Genomic DNA, 26,021 nt, shown 5'->3' on the forward strand with positions numbered 1-26,021 from the left:
TTCATCGGATGCAAGCTCACGAAAGCTCATGCTCAAATAAATTGGTTAGTCTCTAAGGTGCCACAAGTCCTCCTGTTCTTTTTGCGGATACAGGCTAACACGGCTGCTCCTCTGAAACCATTCAAGGTGAGATGGCCTGTTAAGATGTGTCCAGGAAGGAAAGAAAGGGGAGGAAGCAGCTGGGTGGGGGGTGGTTAGTGGGTTACAGATGTTGTAATAAGCCATAAATCCCCTGTCACTGTGCAGGCTGTGATTTTTAACAACACGGAGGACTCTCTCTCTCTCAGCTGCGGGACCCTTCATGCAGTGTGCACACACAGCCACAAAGCTTTGCTCGCCACACACCTGCCTCCGCTCTTCTCCCTCTTCGCGGCTCCCCGCCCCTAGGACTGTTAACCGTCGTTTTTCGTGCGCTTGTGCCGTGCGGACTTTCGACCCGGCCCCCGGCGCTCCCCTGCCTTTCACTAGAAGACCCTGCTGTCCCTCTAGAAACTTCTCAGTCCCGCCTCCTGTCGCTGCCGCGCCTCGCTCCTGCGCTGCTCCCCGCCGCCGCCTCCCCCTGCTGCGGAGCGAGCCGCGCCATGACTGCGGAGGAGATGAAGGCGGAGGGGGCTCCCGTGGAGGGCGCGGACATCACCCCCAAGAGCGACGGGGGGGTGCTCAAGGTAAGGCGGGGGCTGGCTCGGCGGGGGGTCGGAGCCCGGGGACGCACGCGAGCGCCCCCCCCCCTCGGGCCGGGCCGCGGGGGGGGTGGGGGTGGGGTGGGGGGAAGGTGCAGCGCCGGGGCCCGCCCGGGCGGGACGCACCTGGCAGCAGCCGGCGCCTGGCCCCCGCCCTCCCCGCTCCAGAACTCGAGGCCCGGCTGCCGTGTGAACGCTGCCCCCGCGCCGCTTCTCCAAAGGCCGGGCGGGCACCAGGCTACCAGCCCGTCTTGCCGGGGGCTGGTACAGCCTCCGCGGCTACCTAGGAGCCTCTGCTCTTGCTGCGGTCCCTCCCGAGCGCGCGGCCACGTGCGTGTCTGCAGCCGGCGGGCTCCGGGGCGCAGCATAAGGGGCAGCGGCGGGCTCCGGGGCGCAGGCGCGGGGCCCCTCTCCTCCCCCCCCGCGCCGCGCACAGACCGTGGGTGCATCCAGTGGGTCCAGCCCCAGCCCCGCCTGGAGACTGGGAGGCAGCTGGAGTTGCACGTTACAAGGGATAGGGGCCCAGACACGCCCGTGGGAGCCAGATGCATCCCCGGGAGAGACTGCAGGCTACGTCTTTAGCTGGTGTAATGGGTCTGGTTCCGCAGAAATGCGAGGCGCTCTGCTGATTTACTGCAGTTGAGAAGGTTCCAGAAGGGGGTGCTCTATCTTGATGTGAACGGCCTCCCCCCAGACAAAGATGGAACACCGCATGCTTGGACCTCTAGTCACCTGGGGCCCCACCTCCCTGCTTTAAAAAAAAAAAAAGAGAGAGGGGAGGCTGCTATATATCAATTTTGTACAGATTAGATGTGGGCTGTTGGCAAGCTGCAAATGCAGCCCTCAGCTGGGCCAAGTCCCTGTGCCCTTGCTTTAAGAGGCATGGCTTATTGCCAAGCTGACTGCAGTGGTGCTTCCAATCACTCTACCCAGAATGGCAGAAATCTGACTTCTCTTACTCTCTGAATTTACAAACCCTGTGTAGCTAGCTTTCTTGCTTTTTTTCTTATTTATTTATTTCATTTTTCTTTATTTGGTATTGCTTCTCCACTTTCTCCACCCAGACTGCGGAGTAGAGCCCTGTACAGGACTTTTTTTTTCTTTTTAAATTCCACTTGCTCTTCCATTGTTTCTTGCATTTTTATCCCACTCCCACCCACAAAAATCTTAGATTCCTCAAGTCCCATAGGAGAGACCAATTCCCCCATGCTACTTAACAAAAAACCAACAACCCAAAAAACAGTCGGTTAATATAAATGGAATTCAGATGTATTTTTTTACATGGTGAACTGGTTAGAGGTTTAGTGTTTTCCTGCAAATTACTGCAGTCTGTTTCCCACCCCCACCCAAGAAAGTACTGCCCACAAGAAAGTACTTTTTGTCCGTTCCCGCTATTATGGCAGCAGGACCCACGGGATCCCAGTCCCACTGTAGGGCTGTACTGCAGAATCCCTTTCAAAAGTCTGTTCTGGTGATCATGGTTAGTCTTGTTGAAATGTGAGCATGCTGGTCAGTCAGGGCACCCAGACACTGCACCATTAAAGACTATATGGAATGAAAGACTGTCCACCCTCCTTTTGGGCTGGGTGGATTTCCTTGGGTCTATCCTGCAACCAGATGTGTTAACGTAAATGTATTTGCACTAAAAGGGCATTACTCTCTTAGCCCCTGGCCTATCTATAGTGAAAACCAGTAGACTTTTAGCCTGCTTTCCCAGACCAGAGCTGACATGGATTTTTTTTCTTAAAACAAAATCCTGGACGACCTAGGGGATCAAGTGTGTCCTCCAAGAAGTGTTGTGTTCATGGAAACAAGGGCAGAGTCGGGCCTGTACACAGTTTTTGTAATGGGGAAGGGGGGTTCATTCACATGTCATGGAAACTGCAGGCACTTGCATGGTTTATTTGAAGTTTACATAGAGTGTATGGGGATGGCTAAAATGCAGTCACTCCATAGAGTTAGCTGCACAGCTCAGATTGTTGTGTCCTTTGACCCCCTCCCAGTGCATGATGCCTGTTAAGATTTTGAGATATGATGGATTTGGGTGACTGTTATTTCACAAACCATAAAATTCTACACTGGGGGTGGGGTTGGGGAGAGAAGGAAGAGTAGGAAAATAGGACTTTAACAAGATCATCAAAGTGTTCTCCTGCCAGGAGGGTATGGAGTGCTGAGCAGAGGAGTGCACCTGAGGGATGCTGCGTCACCACTTACTGCACTGCCATGGGCAAAGCAGCAAGCCACATACTTTCCCTCTCTGTTCCTGTGAAGGATGGTGCAAGATACAGCTCACCACAGGAGCAGCTCTCAGGTACAGGCTATGGACTCGAGTAGCCTGCTGATCCAGCCTTTGTGTCTGAGCTCCCACAACACAAGGCCATGGCTCAAGAACAGTACCTTTTGTCCCCACCCCAAGCTTTCCAGTGAGTGAAGGGAGTGAAACAGGACCTGAAGGAAGTGGTGGTTGTGAAAAAACTGAGCGAAAAGGAGAGATGGAAAGACAGTGAACAGAAGAGTCATGGCATCCATGCCACGACACGGTGTGAGGGAGACATGAAGTTCATCCAACAGTTTTTCAGGAGGCTTTTATTTAGAGAGAGAGAGAAAGACAGACATAATGGGCTCTCTTACATCAGTAGAAGTCCATGGAGTTATAATAGAATTGGAGCACCAGGCCCAGGCACTCCTATGAAGTCACTCCTGACCGTGTCTCCAGGGTGTGAGGGGAGTCAGTCCCTACTGGCCCAAATGCAGATACACTTTGGTAGGGATCATGGGCTAGCTGGCTGCATGAACTAGCATGAAGAGCACTGTGGTCTGCCTCTGTTCTTAATGCTATAATTCTGTAGTAGCTAAAGAGGCTCTAATAATTAGTCAAGGGGCTTTTGTGTATTGACTTAGGAGCAGCAGAATTGGGAGGGGTGAAACAATAGGATTTTCTCAGTGTTGGAGACCTGTCCAGATTCTTCAGACTGGCAGTTTGTGTGGCATAACCCCACTGAAATCAGCAGGCCTGACTCTGATCTCTCATACTGCAATTTTTCACTGGTAATAGCTCCCTAGATTTCAGTGCGATTGTTTCCGTTTCTCAGCAGTGTTAGATTATAATCAGACCCAATGGCTGTACCTTGGTGTTTCTGGAAGTAGCCTAGGAGTTTGGGCCCGGCACATGGGCTTTTCAATAAATTAACCTAAAAATGAGAGCGTAAGGAGAAGTTTACAGTCATACTATGAATGGAAAAATTAAGGTTCTACTGGAAGGAAAATGTAAACATTTCATTCAGGGTAGGAAATTGACAACACTGTCAGGTATTGCAGGTGAAACTTGCTATTGTCCAAACTGAATGAAGCACAAAAAGTAAACCATACATAGGTTGTGCAAGGTCAGGCATGACTGATTTTTTTTGAGTGCCCAAGACGAGACATCTTAAAGGAACCTGACTCTTCAGAGTGGGTGCCCAGCACTTTCTGAGAGTGACCCCACTTCAGGGATATCTCAGATTGGCACCCCAACATCAATAGCCACTTCTGACAATTCAGATCTGGATTTTTTTTTTAAAGGGCAGGAGAGGGAAATCTAAATCTAAGATATACAATTGGTGACACCAAAGGCTACTTTCGTAATTTTCCAAGACCCAAAGACTATGTTTTATTTCCATGTACATATACTTACCTAAATCCAAAAATGGAGGCCTACAACCGTAGCAGTTGCTTGAACTTCTGTCTTTCTTGACTGATGTCATGAAGTTGTTTGTCTTAGTTCACCAGCAATTTTTTTTTTTTTTAAAGCAACCCTCAGATTGGGTAGGAGGGATGGCAGCTATTGGCCATCATGTAGTGGCTCCCGGGCTGTATTTAGCCTTCAGGTTTCTCTCCTTATATAAATCTATACAAGTAAGGGATATTTTCCTCTTATAGCTGGCACTGGTGGCTTTCCATTATTATAACACTCTGTGTCAATTGCTGTAAGTCTGTCAGACTCTACCATTCTGGACTGAAACTTCCTATGCTTGTGGTCTACCTTAGGTGCTACAGTTCAGTCCTTTTCAAGAATAAAGCTGTTGGAGGGTCATGCAGTGTACATTTTTTTTTTTTTTTTTTAGTTTGGGGGGGTAGGGGGATGTTTTCTGACAGTCGTAGTCTCCCAGTAGTTGGAAGAAGGAAGTCAAAATTTGGGTGGAAGATAGTCCTGTCTCCTACTGTTACAATGAAAATCTGTCCTGATTTATAATCTCTAGGGATAGTCTTCATTAGCACATGTGCAGGTGAGTTTGTACAGCTGTTGGCATTCTGGGTTTTGCTAGGCTGCACTGCACATGCACCTGTCTCCTCTGAACCTCCTGTAGCTCTCCAGATACAGCTGGAACACAAGCAAAATGGAGTGTTCCATTCTTCCCAAATACCCTCTGGCCTAGTCGAAGTGCTGGACTAGTTCTAGTTCTGTCTCCTCCGTTTGCAGACCTTCCTGGTTCCTATTACTGGGTAAGGCCTCATACCCTAGGAGGAAAGCAAGTAATGTTTCCCCTATTACCGATTGGGTAACAGAGGATCAGCGAGGTTGAAGGAGTTTACTGCTTGTCGAGCTGGGAATTGAGCCCAAGTGGCAGTGCTTCTTGGAAAGAATATGCCAAATCTGTGTATTTGGATATGTCTGCAAAATGGAGATATCCCCCCACACCACCACCTTTACAAAGTGCTGTGAGTCCACGGATGAATGAGTACTCTGTAACCTAAGAGCTTTAACTCTGTCCCCAACTAGATAACACTTGGATTTGGGAATAGAACCCAGGCGTCCGAACTCCCCATCTAATGTTAGAACACGTCCTCACACAGAAAAAGAGAGGGCTTCTTTCTCATTCACTGCATGTACGCTTTAGTATAAAGTTCTACCTCTGTGGTTAAGACAGCCATAAAGCATATGCATAAGGAAACAGAATTAAGGATTTGTGGATTACCTTATTTTTGGCACTTCCTAACTTTTGGGTGATGTCCCTTTAAAGTCCGGGGAATGAAAAGTTAGCTGATGGAGTGTCCCTTTTCTAAATAGGCACTATGCTGTGAAACAATTATGTAAGCAACTCTTTGGTAACATATTTAACAGTAGTTTGGTCAATGTTGGGATAGAAGTATTTCCATGAGTATGTCAGGGATTTCCTGTCAGTAGGGCTGAGAGGAAGTTAATCTCACTCATTCATGAAATAGGGAAAAATTGTGATGACCACCTTTCTCTCCCTGCCAAAATAACCCCCAGTGTTGGGCTAAAATGCTCTCTCCTAAACTTTCCCATTTTGGGTAAATCCTGTAGTTGGATTTACAGTTACCATGTTAAAAAAAAAAAAAAAAAGACAAAAAAACCACCTCCATTGAAAACCTGATATTTTCACTTGCTTTCTTTCAGACAGTTAATGCATCTTTTAAGGATGCAATTTTCAAACTTGGTGCCTATAGTTAGGCTCCTAAATTTAGATGGCTCATACATATTTGGGTGCCTGATCTGTAGATTCAAAGCTTCAAAAATGTTCTTTGTCTTTCAGAGCAAAAAGTACACCTACCAACCCAAAATAGTTCAAATGAAAGAATAGCTTATTGTAGCCAGGTAGTATTTTAGGGTGAATAGAACACAGTAATGGTAGTAATCTCCCCAGTTGGTATTGTCAAGGAAATCTATATAGATACAGGGAAGCTGAGAGCTGTTTTCCCTAATTTCTAATCTAAAGAACAAAGCGTTACCTCTTAGGATAGTTTAGGCCTGCCTAGTGTTACACACATGGCAGAGTTGTGACTTTGTTATCCAAACTGTATTTTTTGTATCCAGCTCAGTATCACTTATTGAGCATTTCTTTCTCAGGTTATCAAGACGGAAGGAACTGGGACAGAGTCTCCCATGATAGGTGATAAAGTGACTGTCCATTATACAGGATGGCTTCTGGATGGCACAAAGTTTGACTCTAGCCTGGACAGGAAAGACAAGTTCTCATTTGACCTGGGGAAAGGTAATGTCCCATGTTTTGTGTTTTAAGAGTCTGTTTGGCACCATTCACACTGAGGCTCCATGTATAATGATTGTGGCTCCATATAATTGTTCCATAATTGCACATTTTAAAGCTCCTACATAATTGTGCTCCAGGAACTAAATGTTAATTTTTTAAATTATTCAACAATTTTTGAAGAATGGAGTGTAGTCGATGCAGCAATGCCTACCTAAGGGTTTGTCTACATGGAAAGTCATTCCTGATTAATTCTGCCCAATTAACTTTCTGTATGAACATTCCTAGTATGGAATAAGAATGCCTTCTTTCAGTTTTTTTTAATGCACTTCCAGGGTGATTAAGCTAATTTGGAATAAGGCTCTCTTATTCCGGAATAAGATCACCCACATAGAAAGTTAATCATGAAAAACTATTCCCCTTTAAATAACATCCTATTGTAATATGGATTAATTTCCCCATGTAGAGAAGCCCTAAGAATGCAGATGGTCTGAAACAATAGCTTAGATAAGTGAACTGTTACATTCATCTCAGTGGGGAATTCACCCTGAACTGTAATGATAACTTAAAATATCGACACTGGCTATTTCACTCCTTTCATCCTGGAAGAAACATCAAGCAAGCATGCCTATTTTTGGTGGTTGGATATTGGAGCAGGTTGCAGTGGGGCAGCTGTCAAACTGTGGAGGTAGAGAATGAGGAAACCAGCCCCTCTGCCCCTACACTTCTAAGTCATCCTTGGTCGAAAGGGACCAGGAAAGAAGAGAAGCATGCCTCAACTGTCTCCTTGATGCCAGAAGCCCAGTCACCTCTTCCACCATTTCAAAACCTCCAGCTTCTCCCAGACGTCTTGTTCCTAGCACTTACATTTTGTCAACCCAGAAATTTCAGCACAGTTAAAAATTAGGGGACAGGGTAAAATTGACTGCCCTAAAATAATTAACGCCAGGAATAGTGTACCAATTGGATATGGGGTGGTGAATAAGAGGGCTTGATGGTGCCATGTCGTCGGAGGTTCAGGCCCCTATTTGGTCTCTGGCTTCAGTCCCCTATTTGGTCTTTTCCCTCCTTTATAATTGTGTGTAACTTTATCTTTTTGGGGGGAGGCGTGGGTTGAGGGGAAGGGGTAGCGGGAAGAAGGCAAGTTCTAGGGATGTCTAAAGGAGTTAGTGCCCTAGCTGTCCTCAGCAGTAGCAGAGCTTCTTCTCCTAGATGTTTGTTTCATGTTGAAGGACATCTGGATAACATTTGTGCTGGCCTCTGCCAATTGATAAAGTACAAAGAGAAAGGACCATCATTGTGGATTGTCTGTTTTCAAAATATGAAAAATCTCACACTCTAAGACCTTCCTCTTCCAAGAGTTTATTATTATTATTTCACAGCACTTGGCAGCGTGACAGGAACTTCAGACACGCTCCCTGCTTCGGATGGCTTGCAGTCTGTGTAGACAAAAGATTGGGGGATGAGGGGAGCAACAATTTAGGGTTCAGCACTGTAGGCCAGATTTTGATTACTTCCACATTTTGACTTGAGTGGAATTAATCCTGATGTATACAAGCTGAAGTGAGAACAGAATCAAGTCTGTAGTTTCTATAAAGTGCCCAATCAACTTTTGGGTGTTTGTGTAAAATAAATATTAATAGTAATGACCAGTATCTCACACTTCTTTGATATGTGCCTACCAAGTGTATGACTGAGCTCTGATTTGTGCAGGTGAGGTGATCAAAGCTTGGGACATTGCTGTGGCAACTATGAAGATTGGGGAAATCTGTCGGATTACCTGCAAACCAGAATATGCCTATGGTTCTGCTGGGAGCCCTCCTAAGATACCTCCCAATGCCACACTGATTTTTGAGGTAAGTAGGGACTGTCATTGACTACACGTTGTATAAGAAAGATGGTGCATTTGCAGTAGAATGTAGGGAGTGCATCTTAATTCCACAAGGTGACGCTTATCTGTAAATTCCCTTCATTAGCTTGGAAGACAGGGTAGTCCGTCAGTGGGAACAGAATGGGATGGTCCTTGCCCTCAGAATCCAGGACCATCTCCAAAGGGCTGGAGGAGAGAACTGTGTGACCTGTTATTATTCATCTGGTCTACACTCTAGATCTGGTAGCAGACATCAGGGAGAATGACATAGAGGTGTAGCTCACTCTAGGGTAGGATCGAAGGCAGTACCTTATTGGCAGTCCAAAATAATACATTAAAAGTGAAATACTCCTTTATATAAAGTGGGAGAATGAGAAATCCGGGGTTCTGTTCCCAGCTGCCATTGACTTCCTGTGTAACTTAAGTTAGGGGGTTCTGTAAAATGTGAGTAAGGGCTGGTGTACACTGGGAACTTACATTGGCATAGCCACATCTCTCAGAGGTGTGGATCTATACCGGCGTAATCCCCAGTGTAGACAGTGGTAGGTGGACAGAAGAATTTTTCTATCCTCTCAGGCAGATGGATTACCTGTGCTAACAGGAGAAACCCTCCCATCGGCATAGGTAATGTCTACACTGAAGTGCTGCAAGTTACCCTAGTGCTTTTTTACCTCAGAGGCATAATTAATTTTAGTAAAGCATTTACAAATTGTATATGTCTCCTATCGAAGGATCTTAACAGTGAAAGAAGAAAACTGGTTAAGATTTGAAGTAGTTGAAAAATGAAAGTTTAGAACCCACTTCCATTTTGCAGGGTTCAAATCAGACCTACTTTTCACTTTATTGAAACAACTATAAATTTTTCATTCACTCAAAAAGCCACTAACAGTAACAATGATACGATAAATGTCTCTTCAAATCTTAGAGATAAGGTAGGTGAGGTAATATCTCTTATTGGACCAACTTCTGTTGATGGAAGAGACAAGTATTTGAGCTACACAGTTCTTGCTACAAAATTTCACACAACTTGAGAGACAGTTTAGGGTTTTTAAGTCTAAACCAACTTTGTTCCAAAATTGAGACGAGCTCTAATTGAGATGTTCACAGAGTTTATCAGTAGCATTAAAACAATGAATTGTAGTTCTTCTGCAAGAATGAAATATCTTGCTAATCCTTAAAGTAATGTAAGGGAGCAGTTGCAATGTGGTCCAGAGTATACTGGTGATCTGCAGAGATGGATCCACAAAGGGACTTGAGCTTTGCAATCATCAGTGTTTGTTTAAAAAAAAAAAAAAAAAAAATCCCTGGCATCCAAAAAGCCTGGGTTAGTTGCCTGTGCTCCTTATACAATGCATGGGGAAAGCTGCTTGTCAGATAGGCATTAGGCCAGACAGAGAGAGAAGGCCTCTGTAGTTTAGTGGTTAGGATATGGGAGACCCTGGGTCTAGTCCACCTACCCCAGTGACTATTTAATTACTCATTAAAAATGGAACAGCTTCAACAGGAGAGATGCAGAGAGGCCTACATCCGACTATCCCATAGTTTAGTGGTTAGGGCACTCAACTGAGCAGTGGGAGACCCCTGTTCAAATCCCTTATTTCCATTAGGCAGAGGGTGGAAATGAACTGGGGTCTCCCATGTCCCAGATGAGTGCTCTAACCACAGGACACAAAGCTATAAGGGAGGGACCACCACCACTTCTTAGTTTGAGTGGGCACTGATCTAGTGAGCATGCTCACTGCATTAGGACTCAAAAGTGAGGTAGGTGTGGGCAACACTTACCTTCCCCAGGTTCAAGGATCACATGAGGATTTAGACGGGGGATGGGCATCCAGACTTCTCAAGTGAGCGTGCAGCAGCGTGCCCGCCCAGAGGCAGGAACTTGGCACCTAGGGAACTTTTTCAGTGACACTTAAGTGCTGAGTGAGTTTAGGTACCTACAGGGTTAGGTGGCAGCCAAGCAGTGGTTTTGTGGATTATAGAGGTGCCTAAGTCCATTTGTGGATCTTGGCCTCAGTGCTGGCACTTTTCCCGTCCTCCTACTGCTACGGGTGTCCAGAATCTTTATTGCAAGCAGCCTGGAGGCCTGTAAAAGCAGTTGGAAACAGAAGGAGGCAACTTACCTGCCTCATGAGGAGCCACTCTTACATAAGAGGAAGTGGGAGCAGCCTTCAAATATTGGAGCCACCCTGGAATTAGAGCCTACCAGCCACCAAGACCAGAGGAGTGGCTGGGTGGGGAGGGAATGAAGTAGTTGGGCAACATATCCGCAGTGAGGGTGCGGAGTAGGGGAACAGACTGGACAGGAGGGGAAAATTGACTCGTGTCAAAAGGAACAAAACTTAAGTCGCTAAATCTTGTTCTTTGTATTGTAATTCTTCCTATCACAACTTTTTCCACGTGAGCAGTTGCTGCAGCTGCCATAAGGGAATTCTGGGTTTGTGAATAGAAGTGTGTGTGTACTGGGGGAGGGGGTGGAGTTGTTCCATGTGACCATCTTTCTATCCATGTGTTCGCCATACTTTGGGAAAGCTTTACCCTTGTTGGAAGGAATGTAGCTCCCTGCTTGGTTTCTGGGATGTTCTCAGCTGAACAGGAGAAACTTAGAATTTGAACTGAGATCCTTGCAAGTAAAAAATATTTTACATTTCTGTGGTGGTTCCCATCAGAGGGAGATGACTTTTTACAAAGTCATTAACATTATTCCATCTTACAGGAGGGAGGCGGGAGGAGAAGAGACACCAAAGCTAACAACTTGCCCACTGTCATAGCAATTCTGTGGCAGAGTGGGACTAGAACACAATCTCCTGTTCCCTGAAGACAATGCTGCCTCCCTTGTAAAAACACACAAAATGCCGTTTTGTTTTTTTCCCCAATTATTACATTCATTTATTTAAATGATTCATCATTAAGAGGCAGGAGTGCAGGTCAAACGGACTCTGGTTCTGAATTAGTCATTCATTCTAGTTTTTCTAGAGGCAAGGAGGTTTTACTTGCCTACTTAACAAGGGTGTCAGACTAACTAGTTCAAAGCATAGTCTATGTTAAAGTGTTACCGGCATAGCCTGTCTGTTGAGGGATAGGGGGAGTGTGTTGCTGACATATCTATGTGGGCAAAAAAACAAACCTAGTGTATATGCACCTATACTGGTATTAGTGTCTTCGGCTGGTAAAGCTTATTTTGCTTTGCTGAGCCAGCATAAGCTACATCAGCATAAGCAGTATAACTGTCTCTCTGCAAGAGGGCTTTGCTGCTTTAACTATACCAACATAGTTAATGTCAAGTTTTAAGCGTAGACCAGGCCAAAGTTCATACAGTGACTTCTAAAATGTAAAAACACTATAAAAGTATAGTCATTAGTTTGTCTTATTTAATGATCTTTTCAGTTCATCTTTAATGAAAAGTGGAGGCTGGTCAACACGGTTGAGAATGTAAATAAAATCTAGTGTGACATTTTCACATGTCTTTCCTTCACTCTCCCCTATTAACTTCTGCGCACTAAACCACCTGTCTGCATGGAGATATTTCTAGTGCAGAAGAATGATGGGGAGAGACTGTTGGGAGTGAGGGCTAGGTTGTAAAACCTTACTCCCAGTGATGAGCTTTTGCCCATGTGAGTAGGTCCACTGGAATTAACAGGGCTACATATGCAATTAATTGTTTTTGCTAATGGGAATAATGGGGTCACAATCTAGACCTAAAAGAAAGACCTGGCAATCATTACTCAGGATCTCTCCCTCCAGCTAATTGTGGTTAATTTGTATTAGGTTATTGGGCTATGCATGTATACAGTGTATTGTTCCCTATAATACATCTTTGTGTGTGTCTGCAAGTGCATGTGCACACAAGCAGAATTATAAAGATAGCCTGAGAAAAGGAAGCTACCTTCAATGCTGGAAGGCTTAAACCTCCACTGTTACAGTCCTCTAATGCAAGGGTGGGCAAAGTTTTTGGCCTGAGGGCCACATAGAGTTTCCAAAATTGTATGGAGGGCTGGTTAGGGGAGGCTGTGTGTGGCTCCCGCCTCCGAAGCTCCCATTGGCCGTGGTTCCCCCCTCCCCCCCCCACGGGGCCCCAGGGACGTGGTGCTGGCGGCACCATGGGGGGCAATCCTGCGGGATCCAAATCCCTGAGGGGCCGGGTCTGGCCCACGGACCATAGTTTGCCCATCCCTGGTTTAGCTCAAGGCAGAGTCTCTGCATTTCACAAGAGTTCAACTTAGTGACCAGGTATGGGTTTAGTCATACTAGCTGCCAGCAATCATGTGTGGCACAGTTAAATATATAAGTGAGAAGATCCTGCCTCTATTTGAAACCAGCTCTGTGGGGCATCCTTCTATTAACCTCTTTTTGATGTTGGAAAATTTAAAATACAAGTTTATTCCAAAAAAGTATAATGGACATGTTCACTGTCAGTACAGTATGAATGAGTAGCAACAAGCATGAAGCATCTTTGATAGCATGAACGTGATCTGAAACACTTCCTCCTTACTTTCCTAGCTCATGAATATGAAAATCTGTGTCTCGCTCCTCTAGATGCTTTGAAAGAGAACTCCACATGAGATTGACTGTATTTTATTTACATAAATTTTGACAAGCTGAGCTCAGGTGTTCCGCTGCCATTCTACTAAAGTCCCCAATAACACAGGTATAGCTGAATCTCAGCCTTTCCCTAATTGCCCATGCTTCCTTAAGTGGGGATCTGTGTAACATGTTATGGTTATATAGTTGTGAATAAACCAAAAAAAATGCAACCCTTCATTTTATAGAAACAGCTGCCTGTTATTGTTATTAAAAGGCCTCTGTTTCTCTGGAAGGCTGCCCTGCACTCAATGCCCTTTCCTTCTCACTACTTTAAATAATGCCTTGATTCACCCTGCAGCATGATATAAGTGGCCTTGAATCACCCGTGGTGAAGCTAGAAGGTCCAGCTCCTCAAAGGTATTTAGGTGCCGAACTCCCATTGAAATCAATTAGAGTTAGGTGCCTAAATAACTTTGAGGATCTAGGCCGAAGTCTCTGTGGTGTCTGTGTTTCCAAGCCCAGATTATCCTTCCTAGCAGAGAGGTCTCCTCTTTTTCCCCCTCCAACAGCCAGCATCCCCAAGGTGAATACAAAGCGGAAAAGGAGGATGCTGTCAGCTGCCTCTTTGTCAACACTGGGGAAGTGGTTGTGTTGGGGGCAGGGGTGGAGAGGTGCACATCTTTCTTTCCTTCCTTCCTTGTGCAGTTTCCTAGCAGAAAATGATAGAGCCTTGGCCTGAGTTCATTTCTCCAAGCCAGGGATTCCCCCTTTTAAGGCAGGTCTGGGAGCATGTTTTGTAGTGTGAAGATTCCATCGCATACTTCCCTTCCTTCCCAGATGTTCCAGTGGGGGAAAAGGCAACAGGTTTCTTACCTAGAAACCATGCTCATTCCTGCACATTCATAGGAGCATTGGTCCAGAGGCTCTGATTTGTTCTGATGAGGCAATCAAAAGCCTGGGACATTGCTGTGGCAACTGAAGATTGGAGAAGTCTGTCAATTACCTGCAAAACAAAGTACTCCTATGGCTCTGCTAGGAGCCCCCCTAAAACACCTCCCAATGCACACATGATCTCCCTCCCCTCCTTGAGGACTTTCCTAACAAAAAATGATAGTTTTGGGCTGAGTTCATTCCTCCAGGCCAGGGATTTCCCTTTGAAAGAGTCCTTGGCTGGGTGACTCCATTGGAATGCACTGCTGTGGAGACCACAAGGTCTCTGCATGGATGTGCTTGTGGATTTGTAGGGATGTGCATGGTCCCTGGCTTGGAGCTGTGGTCTGTTCCCCCTGATGGAATGTCTGGGGAGGAAGTTTACGATGGAATCCTCATAAATCTCCTCCCTCTTTGCCCCATCATGTGAGTGCCTCCCTCCCATGGTAAAAATCTGCCTCAGAACATTTAACCTGGTTTATATCCCCAGGAGGGACTTTGATAAGAATACCAGTTGCATCAAGGAGATGAGTTTGTATTCCTCCCCATCCCACTGAAAAATGCTGCATTGTTCTGATCTACTAGCTCAAAAAATAAAATTGGCCCACTGTCTTGTATACCTTAAGGCCCAGGAGCCAACAGTACCCCACATCCTCTCCAGGCACTGTGGGGATACCAGATCTCTCTGACTGAAATGTTTTTTTGCAGTTTATTCATGCAAAAAGAGAAGTAACATTAAAGCTCTGGTGAGAAAATCATTGTAATCATTTTAAGTGGCTCAGCTTGATTCTAACCCACTAAAGACTGCAAATACACTACAGCTTTTCTGCCTGGGAAGAAATGTGTTTGATCTTCCAAATGCTTGTGCTGAGCAGCCTGGGAGGCTGAAATAAGTTCCAGTAATATGATGCAAATGACTTTCCTGAGAGCCTTAGGGGAGAAATTCCAAAAAGCAACTGCTTCTCTTCTGAACTGAAGTCCGCTTTTCACTAACCTCAGCCTGCTCCTTCCTCTCCTCTGCTTCCCCTCACTGCTGTTATGCCTCAGACCATCGCCATATTTGGGGTCGGGAAGGAATTTTCCTCCAGGGCAGATTGGAAGAGGCCCTGAAGGTTTTTCGCCTTCCTCTGTAGCATGGGGCATGGGACACGGGTCACTTGCTGGAGGATTCTCTGCTCCTTGGAGTCTTTAAACCACGATTTGAGGACTTCAATAGCTCAGACATAGGTGAGGTTTTTCGGAGGAGTGGGTGGGTGAAATTGTGTGGCCTGTGTTGTGCAGGAGGTCAAACTAGATGATCATAATGGTCCCTTCTGACCTTAGTATCTATGAATTCCCTTTTCTGTAGGGAGGGGCGAATCCCTTCCTTCAGTATCTCAATCAGAAAGTCCCAGCTCCCCTGCAGTGACATCACATGCCATGGAAAAAAGAGGGAGAAACACACTGCATTCTGGAAGAGGGTTAGTGGGAAACAGAAATGAAAGTGCCTTCTCATGACTGGCTTTGTACACAGTAGGTTCAGGAGTGTGCAGTTGGAGATTGAGCAGCTGTCTCCTCACCCTGCCAGCATCTGGCACTGGTCACAGGCTGCAGTCATTTCTCATTTTTCCCTCCTCCTGCCAGATTCAATATGTATTCGAAAGTAAAACAGAGAGGGCTAGGACAGTGTGAGAAAAAGCTAGATAGATATATGCTATCATAGGGTTTTGACTTCTTTACGGAACCAGGGACAGAGGCTTGTCATCAGCAAAGTGTTGTGGAGTAAGTTGGCTTGTCCTAGTCTGGTCTTTCTCCCATTTCTCTCTGGTCAGAGTGTTAATCTGGGATCAGGAGCCCAAACAAGTTGAGAAAGAATTAACTGGAATCAGAGGCTGATCACAGCTCAAAATTATCCCTTAAAAGAAAGTCCCAAGAGAGAAGTCTCATCAGATTGTGCAAGTAGAACAGTGTTCTGTTGTTTACAACTGTCAACACCTTTCCAGATCCAGACATTCTGGTCTGTTCTGTGGGACTCCACCGCGGTGACCTTGGGCAAATTCGTTTGCCATCTTAAAACAGGGTGCATTAGTCTAAACAAGGCTGATTATAAACAACTGTGTTGCTCATTTATACTCTTTGTTTTTACCATCAGTCTCACTACAGCATGTTTATTGGTCAAAACAACCTCTTGTTACCACTGTCATAACATAAGACTTGCCATAGGCGATCAGATTGCTTGTCCATCTAGTCTGGTATCCTGTTTCCAACAATGACCCAAGACAGGTACCTCGGGAAGAATTATCAATTCTTAAAAATCTGGAACTAGACTCTCATGCCACACTATCATTGAGAACTCAGGTTCATGTTCCATCCAGGTCAATTTCCAATTGTTTGCGTTTCCCTTCCAGCCGCCTACACGCTCAGAGTCGGTTTGGCTTCACCCTTCTCTTCTCGGTACACCTGAAATGTAGTGTTTCCCAACCTGGCCCCCTTCACTTCAGGGTGGGCAAGGCTAGAGAAGAACATGGATGGAAATAAAATGAGAGCAGCAAGGGTGCTAAGGCCTAGGAGAAGGATGATATGGAGGATGGGGGACCCGCATTCACCAGTCCATCACAAGGGGAGAAGGAGGGCAAATGAATATAGGTTGGGAATCACTTGAGTTCAGCTGAGATAAAGCTGGACTGAGTCTCATCTCTGTCTAGACCCCTGAAGAGCTCTTCCTGGGTTTCCTTTGATCCCGTGGGACCAGCCCCTTGGAATCTGTCTCAACTGGGGCTCCAATCCTGTGCCTATTGAAGTCAATAGGAGTTTGTTCATTGATGCCAGTGAGAGCAGGATCAGGCTGCAAGTGAGCAGCTTGCTTCAGCTGACATAGCTGCACTTGATGTTTCTGCATGTTCTCCCTCACTCCCTGCTCTCTGTGCCCATCTTTCCCATTTCTACCTCTTCTTTTTAGTTCATGTCCAGCCCTGACCCAGTTAACATTTCTGTTCCCTCTAGAGTCCTGTCTGAGAGCAGGTCCTGGCCATGCCCACTCGTAGTGCACTGAGTTCCAGCGCGTTACCTCAGTGCCAAAGCAGCAACCATGAGCAAGTCCATCAGGCTTTAAAATGCTAGTCTTTAATGTTGTCTCTGCTGTGTTGCCTGTGTTCCAAGGGGTTTTTGATGTAAACGCTCCCCCCTACCCTCTCCCACACAAATACACACTGCTTTTAAACAGCCTGTGGAAGGATGAGGGCTGGATCTCGCCCAAAGTGTCATCCTGACTTCACACAGCATCATTGTTGTCAGTTAAACGGTACATGGAAGTCAGAACTGTGTGATCACAAAGCTTGTTAATGGTCCATAGTATTCAGGCTTTTATGTTCTTTGGGGGCTTCCAGCCACTAGAGGGCTAGATATAATCACAAACACCTGAGCTGCCCTGACTCCATTTTGCAGAAGGGCAAGTGCACTCATAGATTCATAGATACTGAGGTCAGAAGGGACCATTATGGTCATCTAGTCTGACTTCCTGCACAACGCAGACCACAGAATTTCACCTATTAGGCCTATTTACCACGAATATTTAATTACCAAAACCATGTTATCCCATCATACCATCTCCTCCATAAACTTATCGAGTTTAATCTTAAAGCCAGATAGATCTTTTGCCCCCACTGCTTCCCTTGGAAGGCTATTCCAAAACTTCACTCCTCTGATGGTTAGAAACCGTCGTCTAATTTCAAGTCTAAACTTCCTGGTGGCCAGCTTATATCCATTTGTTCTTGTGTCCACATTGGTACTGAGCTTAAATAATTCCTCTCCCTCTCCGGTATTTATCCCTCTGATATATTTATAGAAAGCAATCATATCTCCCAGCCTTGGTTGTCTGATGCCTGAAACATACAGTCCTTTATGGGCAGCAGGATTTTCAAAGGCCTCTCTGCTGTGGCTTTTCCTCTCATGACTAGAGACTGAACTCCATAAGAGCTCTGTGTTGACACTACAGGAATTAATGTAAGGCTGTCCTTTTCTCTGCAGATAGAGCTGTTTGAGTTTAAGGGAGAGGATCTCACAGAGGATGAAGATGGCGGAATAATCCGAAGAATCCGTACGAAGGGCGAAGGCTACTCCAAGCCCAACGAGGGAGCCTTTGTAGAGAGTAAATCTCTTTCAGGGGGCAAATGCAGGACTATTAAAGGAGGTTGCCTTGTGCGTGGGTAGCAGGAGCGATGGCTGGCCACTAGGTAGCAAAGGAGCCATTCCAAAACCACCTCTCATTCTGCTGCTGGACAGCTTTTATCCTTCTACCAGAAACCTGACTTGGGGACTCAGGAGGCTTTGTAGGGCTGCCCAGGTGCCCACCCTCCTTGACAAGAAGAGCCAGACATTTTTCAGGAAGATAGAGAGCATGGGGAAGGTTCTGACATTTGTTCAGTGTTGCACAAAGAAGAAAACCCAGATGTGCAAGTGAAAGGGTTTATTGGGTTTAGCACCAGATGTTACATTTGCTGCCCAGACAGTCTTTTTAAGGGGAAGAAGTTGCTTAGTACAAGGAAGCCTGGCATTCTCCTGGTTCCCTCTGCTAGCTTCTCTCTTGCTGCTCTAGATACCCTCTAACCTGCCTGTGGGATTTTTTTGTATCTCAGTACAGCTAGAAGGTCGACATGGAGATCGAGTGTTTGACGAGCGGGAGTTGCGGTTTGAGATTGGAGAAGGAGAAAATTATGACCTTCCTCCTGGCCTGGAACAAGCAATTCAGAGAATGGAGAAGTCAGAGGAATCTGTGGTGTATCTCAAACCCAGGTAAGCATCTGCTGAACTCCAGTAGTTTCACTAGACCAGTGGTTCTTAACCTGGGGTGCATGCACCCCCTGGGGGGTGCAAGATGCCCTTTCTGGGGGTGCGAGACATGCCAGATTTTCTTAGAAGGTAAATCATCGAAAACACAAATTAAGCACAGGCACATAAGTATAACTCCTTTGTTTCATCAAACCTATGTGTTTGATAACATTATACATTTTTTTAACGATTACTGTAATATACAAACAAAAAATATATCTAGGTTTAAAGAACTGACCTACTTCAACGATTTTTGATAAAGCGTGCAAGAACATATTTTGATTTTTATAAGGAGTGCGAGAACATATTTTGAGAACCAAAGGGATGCATGCAGGCTGAAGTAAAGGTTAAGAACCACTGCACTAGACTATGACTGTGGCCCCAGTACTTCTGTCTTTTGATTATTCTGGGCGTGTTTGTAGCTCAACGGAGTGGGTGTGTTTTTCTGATTAGTTTAGTTCTGCCCCCTCACCCCCCAAAATACCCTGGTCAAAATTTGGATGGCCCCAGAAACCTGATACCTGGGAAGTATCTAGCTAGCTGAAACTCCGGTTGAAGAAGCAGCCAAACTGGAATGTGGGTGGACATGGACTGCATTCCGCACTGTTGGGGTGGAAAAGTAGCATTGGCTAAAGAGTTCATGTAGGAACATAGGGGTTGCTGTACCAGAACAGAGCGATAGTCTAGCCATCTTCAGGGGCTAGGGAGAGGTGTAAAAACCACATGCTGCTCCTAACTATTCAGCACAAAACTGTGGTGGTCAGTGCCTTCCTGCCCCCCCCGAGAGTTATTATGCTCTGAAGCGCTTGGATTCACAGCCATTGTCATTTTCATCCCAGCCCTTGGGACTTCACATGCTGTTCCTATTTGTATAAATGTGCATGCCCTTTATTGACTCTTAATAAGCTGTTTACCTCAGTAATACTCAGCATACAGTGATGCATGTGAATGAGCTGGGGGTAGAGGATGGCCGTTCTTGAGATCAGCCTTTTGGCCAGTCTGATGTGAGAAAATAGCCAGCTCACAGATGCTCAGGTTAGGAGAGAGGCTGTTAGAAAATCCCTTTGCTGATAGAACAGCTATGAACATTTTGTGAGGCCTTTGGGGAGAAGAAAGAATCTCTCTGCTTTCTCCGAAACAAGACCAGTTTCTGTCCAAACCCTGCATCCACCATGGGAGCTGTTTCGAAGATACACATTCTTGTGTGAGCTGAGAATGGCTGGGCCTGGAATATGGAGAGCCAGCTACTGCAGCTTTTTTGATGGTCCTGCATGTAAGTAGTAGTTCCCCTTTCCAAGGAAATAAGACAGATTCTCTGTGGAAAGGGGGAGATGCAGGCTTCATAGCAGGATTGCAAGCAAGAGAAAAGTTTGTCCTCCGTTTCCTGCAAGCCCTGGCTTGTTTTAGGTTTTGAAATATTTTAATGAATCTAGTGCTAGTGAATGGTGCAGGTTAAACAGCAGTTGGGACCAGAGTCCTCTGTTTATTCTCAGAATGGATAGAGAACAGGCAGCAGCTAGACATGCTCATCCAATCCGACATGCTGGCACCTGAGCTTGAGGGACTACCTTCAGATGGGAGGAGATAGCTCAGTGTCCAAACTCATTAAATTCTTGGCCTCACAACAAGAGAGGCATCTTGTGCCAGTTACCAGTAGTTTTATGGTGTGGTCACATCCACTAGGAACTTAACTGAGACCAGCAAACTCATTTCATAGAGGCCATCTAACAGCCATGAGATGGTAACGACTTCGGGTGGCTGCTGACCCAAAATCGATACAAACTGGTAACCTATAGATGAAAGACTTTGCATTCCAATCCCACACAGTCACCCCGGCCGCACCCCTGCTGTTTTTAGGCAAAAACTGCTTGTGCCCTTGTGTATTTGGTAACACTGAGCAAAATGCGAATTTGGTGCATCTATATAGGCATGTTCTCTTGGCTTCTGCTTCCCTAACAGAGAACAGGTCTAGCTGGATTCTTTAGAAGCCACTTATTTCTCTTACAGCTACGGTTTTGGGAGTGCTGGGAAGGAGAAGTTTCAGATCCCTCCAAATGCAGATCTGCAATATGAAGTGAAACTGAAAAGCTTTGAAAAGGTAGGAACAAAGGGATGAAGTCCTGTTGGGATGGGGAAAGGGGTGTGTGTGGATACAGGCTCTGCCTGAGAGAGCAGGAGGAAGAGGTGAACTTTGATCAGCTGAGGATGGGAAAAATAATAAACCTATGGAAGGTGAAGTGGGAATAGGAATCCTTGGACGAAATCCCCTATATTCTCAGTGGACCCACATCTGCTTTGAGCAGCATCTCTCCTGCTGTAATCCAGTTCCCTCATGCTCAGTGGCAATACCTCCACCCATTCTTCCATGCCTTCCTTCCTCTCCTTACCCCATAAAAAGATGCAGCACATACTGATTGATTTCTGTAATGCTGCCTGCAGTGACTCAAGAGCCTGAGTACCAACCTCAGGGCAGACTGTTAGGAAGAAGGGCACAAACCCCAGACTGGTTGTGAGTTTATATTTAGATTTCCCTAACCAATTATCAAGTGTAAACTCCTCAGGCACTATAACAGCCCTAAGCATGGCGTCACAGACAGTCCCCTTGGGTACTCCAATCCATTTCACCACCCAGGTGAGCGTACTTTTGTGGTAGATCGTCCCTTATACCAAGAATCACAGCAATATTCAGGTCACTCCCAATCCCAAAAGACCAGTCACTTTACCCCATATCAGTTGTACCTTAGATCTCACACCAAAGACAATACCTGTAAGCAATTCTATAATAAACTATCTAAAGATTTATTAAGTAGGAAGAGGAAACAAGAGTTATTTACAAGGTTAAAGCAGGTAAAGAGATACACAAATGAGTTAAAATCTTAAGTTTTGAAAAGTAATAGAAGTTTCTATAATAAGCAAGCTCTACACGACCTTTAGAGCTAACCCAGGTTAAGCACTGGGGATCTCTCACTTACGCCTAGTAAACCTTGCCCCCCACAGTTCAAGCAGCATAGATTTCCTTCTGTTTGGGGTTTGATTCCTCTTATCCTTTGTGCTCTGAGGTGCAAGCTCAGCATCTTCACAGGGAGAGAGGGGTGAAGAGGCAAAATAACAAACATCCGTTGTCCTCTTTATCATCCCACAATAGTATGTCTGGTGTCAATGGACCTTTCCCATTGGGTAGGATGTAACCTCTTCTGTTGGAGATCAGCACTTTACACTAGTTAATGTCTTTCTCGTGTCTGGTGATTTACACAGTCACAGAGGCTCACAATACAAGTGTTCAAATATTATCTTACAGTACGAGATACAGATGTTTTAAGTGAGATTAACGTCTACAACAACTCACAAGCATTTAGTAAAGTGTAAACACTGAACACAATCTTACAATTCTCATACCTGTTTTAACAATACTAACACACAGTTGAGCCAGACTGATTCCAGCTCTGTATTTGTCAGTGTTGAGTTGAGACATGGATACCTTGGCATGAACTGGCACCTGGTCTGCCAGCATCACAGTTTCTTCCAGTATCTGATGGATGACTGAACTGTTTCTGTCTGGACAGGCTAAGGAATCTTGGGAGATGAATACAGAAGAGAAGCTGGAACAAAGCTCCATTGTGAAGGAGAGAGGCACCCAATATTTCAAGGTAAGTTAGAGTCCTCCCTGCGTGTGGTCAGCATTGCCCAGTCCCTGCTACAGGTCAGTATTGGTGCTGGAGAAGACCCTGTTGCAGGGCTGTCTCACACATTGATGGCATGTTGCATGCAATGTGCTGCTGAAGATAGGGGTACTTATCTTAGTTTTTTCTCGGATGCTGGAGGATGGGCCTTGGAGGTTTTTTTGTCCTGTTAGGGAGCTCTCCTTAGTGTCTATTCTGCACTTTCCCTGGGGACAAAGAGCTGGAGGTGGAGCCTTGCAAGGTATACCCACTTGGTATTTTTCTCTCTTATATGTCTGGGGCTAGTGACCCTGGGGCTTTTGCAGCTCTACAGGGAGTTCTCCTCTGTGCAGGAACAATGTGGCAAAGCTACAATGCTTGAATTTGCTGCTATGAGACAGTGCTGCACATGGGCAAGGTTCTGCCCACCGAGGGGGGCCTGAAGCAGCCATGTTACAGCTGGGGTCGCCAGGAGGAGTTTTAGCTGTCATGGCTGCTTTCTTCTTGGGGCCTTTCATGGCACACATGCCAGAGTGGTAGCTGCACTACGCTCAGAGAGTACAGCATGCTCCCTGCTCTCTGCATCTAACCAGTTGCGGCAGTGGGGGGACAGTGGTGTCCTGTCTTTCCCTGCTCTGTTTCAGACATCTGGCACTCATGGGGGACTGTGCTCCCCAGTGGGATTCTGGCCTGTTCCTGTGATTTGTGCACAACCACCCAGAAGCATATTAGTATGTGATTTTGTCTTCACGTACAGCACTTGTGTGGAGTTTGGCCACAGAAAATTTTCTCTGTTCACCTTAAGGTAGCTGTTCCTGGGTTGAAAAAGGGAGTAGGGAGTGTTGTGAAGAGGAGGGTGGAGCTGGACTAACTCCAACTTTATTGACTACAGGAAGGGAAGTACAAACAGGCAACATTACAATACAAGAAGATTGCATCCTGGCTGGAGCACGAAACAGGCTTCTCTGAAGAGGATGATGCAAAGGCCAAGAGCCTGAGGCTTGCTGCCCTCCTTAACCTGGCCATGTGCCATCTGAAGCTGAAGGAGTACTCACTGGCCTTGGAAAACTGCAGCAAGGTAACAAGGTTTTATACACCCTAGTGAGCAAAGTAGGCAGAGCATCTGGATCTTGCTGTAACTAGCTGGGCAACAGAAATCACTGTGGTGGGTTTGTGCCTCTCTTACCCTGCGTCCACCCCTGGGAAGGGCCAATATATCAAATTCCTCAATGGAAATTATTATTCTTTTCCATCTTCGTTCCCTGGGGGGGATTTTTTAATAGCTTCTTGTTTGAGAATCTCTAGGCACTTTAGAAAGGAAGGTAAGCTACACTTTACAAATAGGGAAACGGAGGTACAGAGAAGTTAGATGACTTACCCAAGGTCACACAGGAAGCCAGTGACCCAGCCAGGACTAGAACCCACATCTCCTGACTCCCTGTCAGATGCCCTAGTTGCTAAACCACACTGCCTCCCTTTGTCTTACCAAGCCCAGAATTCCTGGAGTGTTTACCCTGTAAAATAAGCAAGCTCATCCCTTAAGTGTCTCCTGCTGATTGTCTGGCTGTATTTCCTGAAACCAAACTACAGCCTGCTGCTCCCTTCCTATCCAGGCGCTTGAGTTGGACAGCAGCAACGAGAAAGGCCTTTTCCGGCGTGGCGAGGCCCATCTAGCTGTCAATGACTTTGAATTGGCCCGGGCAGATTTCCAGAAGGTGCTACAACTTTACCCTAGCAACAAAGCAGCCAAAGTGCAGCTACTAGCCTGTCAGCAAAAGATCCGGGAGCAGCATGAGAGAGAGAAGAAGATGTATGCCAACATGTTCCAGAGGCTTGCAGACAAGGGTGCCAAGGTAAGTGGTAGCACACCGCAAAACTCTGGGAGAACTGAATGGATACATGCGGGAAAAGAGGCAACAGGGATTGGGGCATTCTGCTTGCCATCTTCAGTGCTGCCAGTGGTACAAAGGGAGGACTCCCCAGCACCGCATCTGCAGAGAATGGAAGCAGCCCTCTGGTACCATGTTTGGCCACGTTGTCAGAGCCAAGCAGCACAGGGAGTTGTGTAGATTGGAAATGTTCTTTTACAAATCCTCGTCATTCAGAGCCAAAATAGAGTCGGAAGCATGTGCATGTTGTTGCTCCCTGCATGACCCGGGCCTTGTTTAGGAAGCACTGCAAGAAGCACCTCTTTGCCCAGGCCTCCCTAACTGCACTTGTTTTCCTAGCTGACTGATAAAACTTTAGGGAAGCAGGGTGCATGGTCTCTGCATGAGAGAGCCTGAGTCTCAGCTGAGCCCCTTAGGGAGCCCAGATATCCTGCTGATGAGCACCAAATTAATCTCTGTTATAGTGATAAGCTGCTGGAATGGGGAAGGGGTAAACGTTTCGTTCAGTTTTTTCATTGTCTCCCATGTAGCCTGAAGCTGATACCCTCCAGACCAGTGGCAGCTGTAAAGATGACACAACCATGAAAGAAGACAAACAGAACGGAGCCGAAGATAAATCACAAGTTGATGCAGAAGCATAAAAACAAACCCAATTCCATTAGTTTTGTAAACTGAAGAATTTCCAGTGAATTAGACCTTTATTTTTCTATCTGGTTGGATGGTGGCTTCAGGGGAGCAGAGGCTGGGGCCACGACACCGCAGTCATTTACAGCTTCATGTGTATGTCTATGTAGGAAACTCGGTGGTGGCCCAGATCTGGTGTAATCCTAGGGACTTTATTTATTCATTCTAGCCCTCTGTTGTTGTCGGGAGGTCTGTCAGGATTCCTTCTGCTCAGTTTCATTTCACTCTGCCATTGGTGTGTCTCTTGTTTTGTGGTCCCAGCTCATTCTAATCCCAGTCCTGCTTCCTAAACCCATTTGATTTTTTCTTTTAAAGCAATCTGCCTTTCCCGAGAGAGTCCTCACCTGAGAGACTTATGAACAAATCACTGCACCGAATTTTTCCGCCTCCACCTTGCTCCTTGCTGTTGCCTCTGTTAAAGCAGAGACCCCCTCCCATGAGTAAGTGTTGTAACCCTCCTTCTATGCCTGTTCTTTGCACATTGCTGAAGGTGAAGACTGTGAAGTCAAAGCTTGAGCAATAAAGCAGAAAAACTCCCAAAGGTCAAATTTGTGTTTTTAAGCAGGATGTGCACAGCTCTACGAAAGAACTTGATTCTCCCAGCGTCCCCAAACTATACCAAGCCTTCCCAGTCATGCAGCTGCATCTTAGCCATGGTAGTTTTAATGAATGCCTGTATTATACAGTGTTCACTACATTCACTATTATAAAAGATTTGCTCTCTCCAGCCACTAATTGCAAGGGGAAGAAATGCATTTCTCACTGTATCTAGAAATACTGGGAGTCCGGTTTGAAAGCAGTACCCTCAGCTTCTGCACATGGCATCTCTATTCATGGGAGCATTGTCAACAAACTCAGTTTCTGAAGCACCTAGCTGGGCCTGCATAAATACCCTTCACTGATGCATAGGTTTTAAAGGGACAGCAGCAGTGGTTAAAGTTAGACCATTAGAAATATGCAGGATTTTTAAATCTTAAGCATAAGCTGTTGAG

At 45.8% G+C, this 26,021-nt stretch overlaps 1 protein-coding gene across 3 annotated transcripts; it reads left to right on the forward strand.

Moving 5' to 3' along the window:
* Window positions 1-474: 474 nt before the first annotated feature.
* On the forward strand, window positions 475-25,570 carry FKBP4 (FKBP prolyl isomerase 4). 3 transcript variants are annotated; one of them, XM_073313980.1, is made up of 11 exons: window positions 596-665; window positions 2,837-2,991; window positions 6,529-6,673; window positions 8,381-8,523; window positions 17,997-18,117; window positions 18,605-18,761; window positions 20,805-20,895; window positions 22,361-22,444; window positions 23,349-23,534; window positions 24,070-24,309; window positions 24,876-25,570. In XM_073313980.1, the coding sequence occupies exons 2-11, from the start codon at window positions 2,953-2,955 to the stop codon at window positions 24,984-24,986; spliced, it is 1,317 nt and encodes a 438-aa protein (XP_073170081.1). In that variant the 5' UTR covers window positions 596-665; window positions 2,837-2,952; the 3' UTR covers window positions 24,987-25,570. The 3 variants fall into 3 exon arrangements, with proteins under 3 accessions (XP_073170090.1, XP_073170071.1, XP_073170081.1); XM_073313970.1 differs by lacking the exon at window positions 2,837-2,991 and having other exon boundaries at window positions 480-665; XM_073313989.1 differs by lacking the exons at window positions 2,837-2,991; window positions 24,876-25,570 and having other exon boundaries at window positions 475-665; window positions 24,047-24,223.
* Window positions 25,571-26,021: the final 451 nt, after the last annotated feature.

Source organism: Lepidochelys kempii, chromosome 1 (genome assembly GCF_965140265.1).
Source record: "Lepidochelys kempii isolate rLepKem1 chromosome 1, rLepKem1.hap2, whole genome shotgun sequence".
Lineage (NCBI taxonomy): Eukaryota > Metazoa > Chordata > Testudines > Cheloniidae > Lepidochelys > Lepidochelys kempii.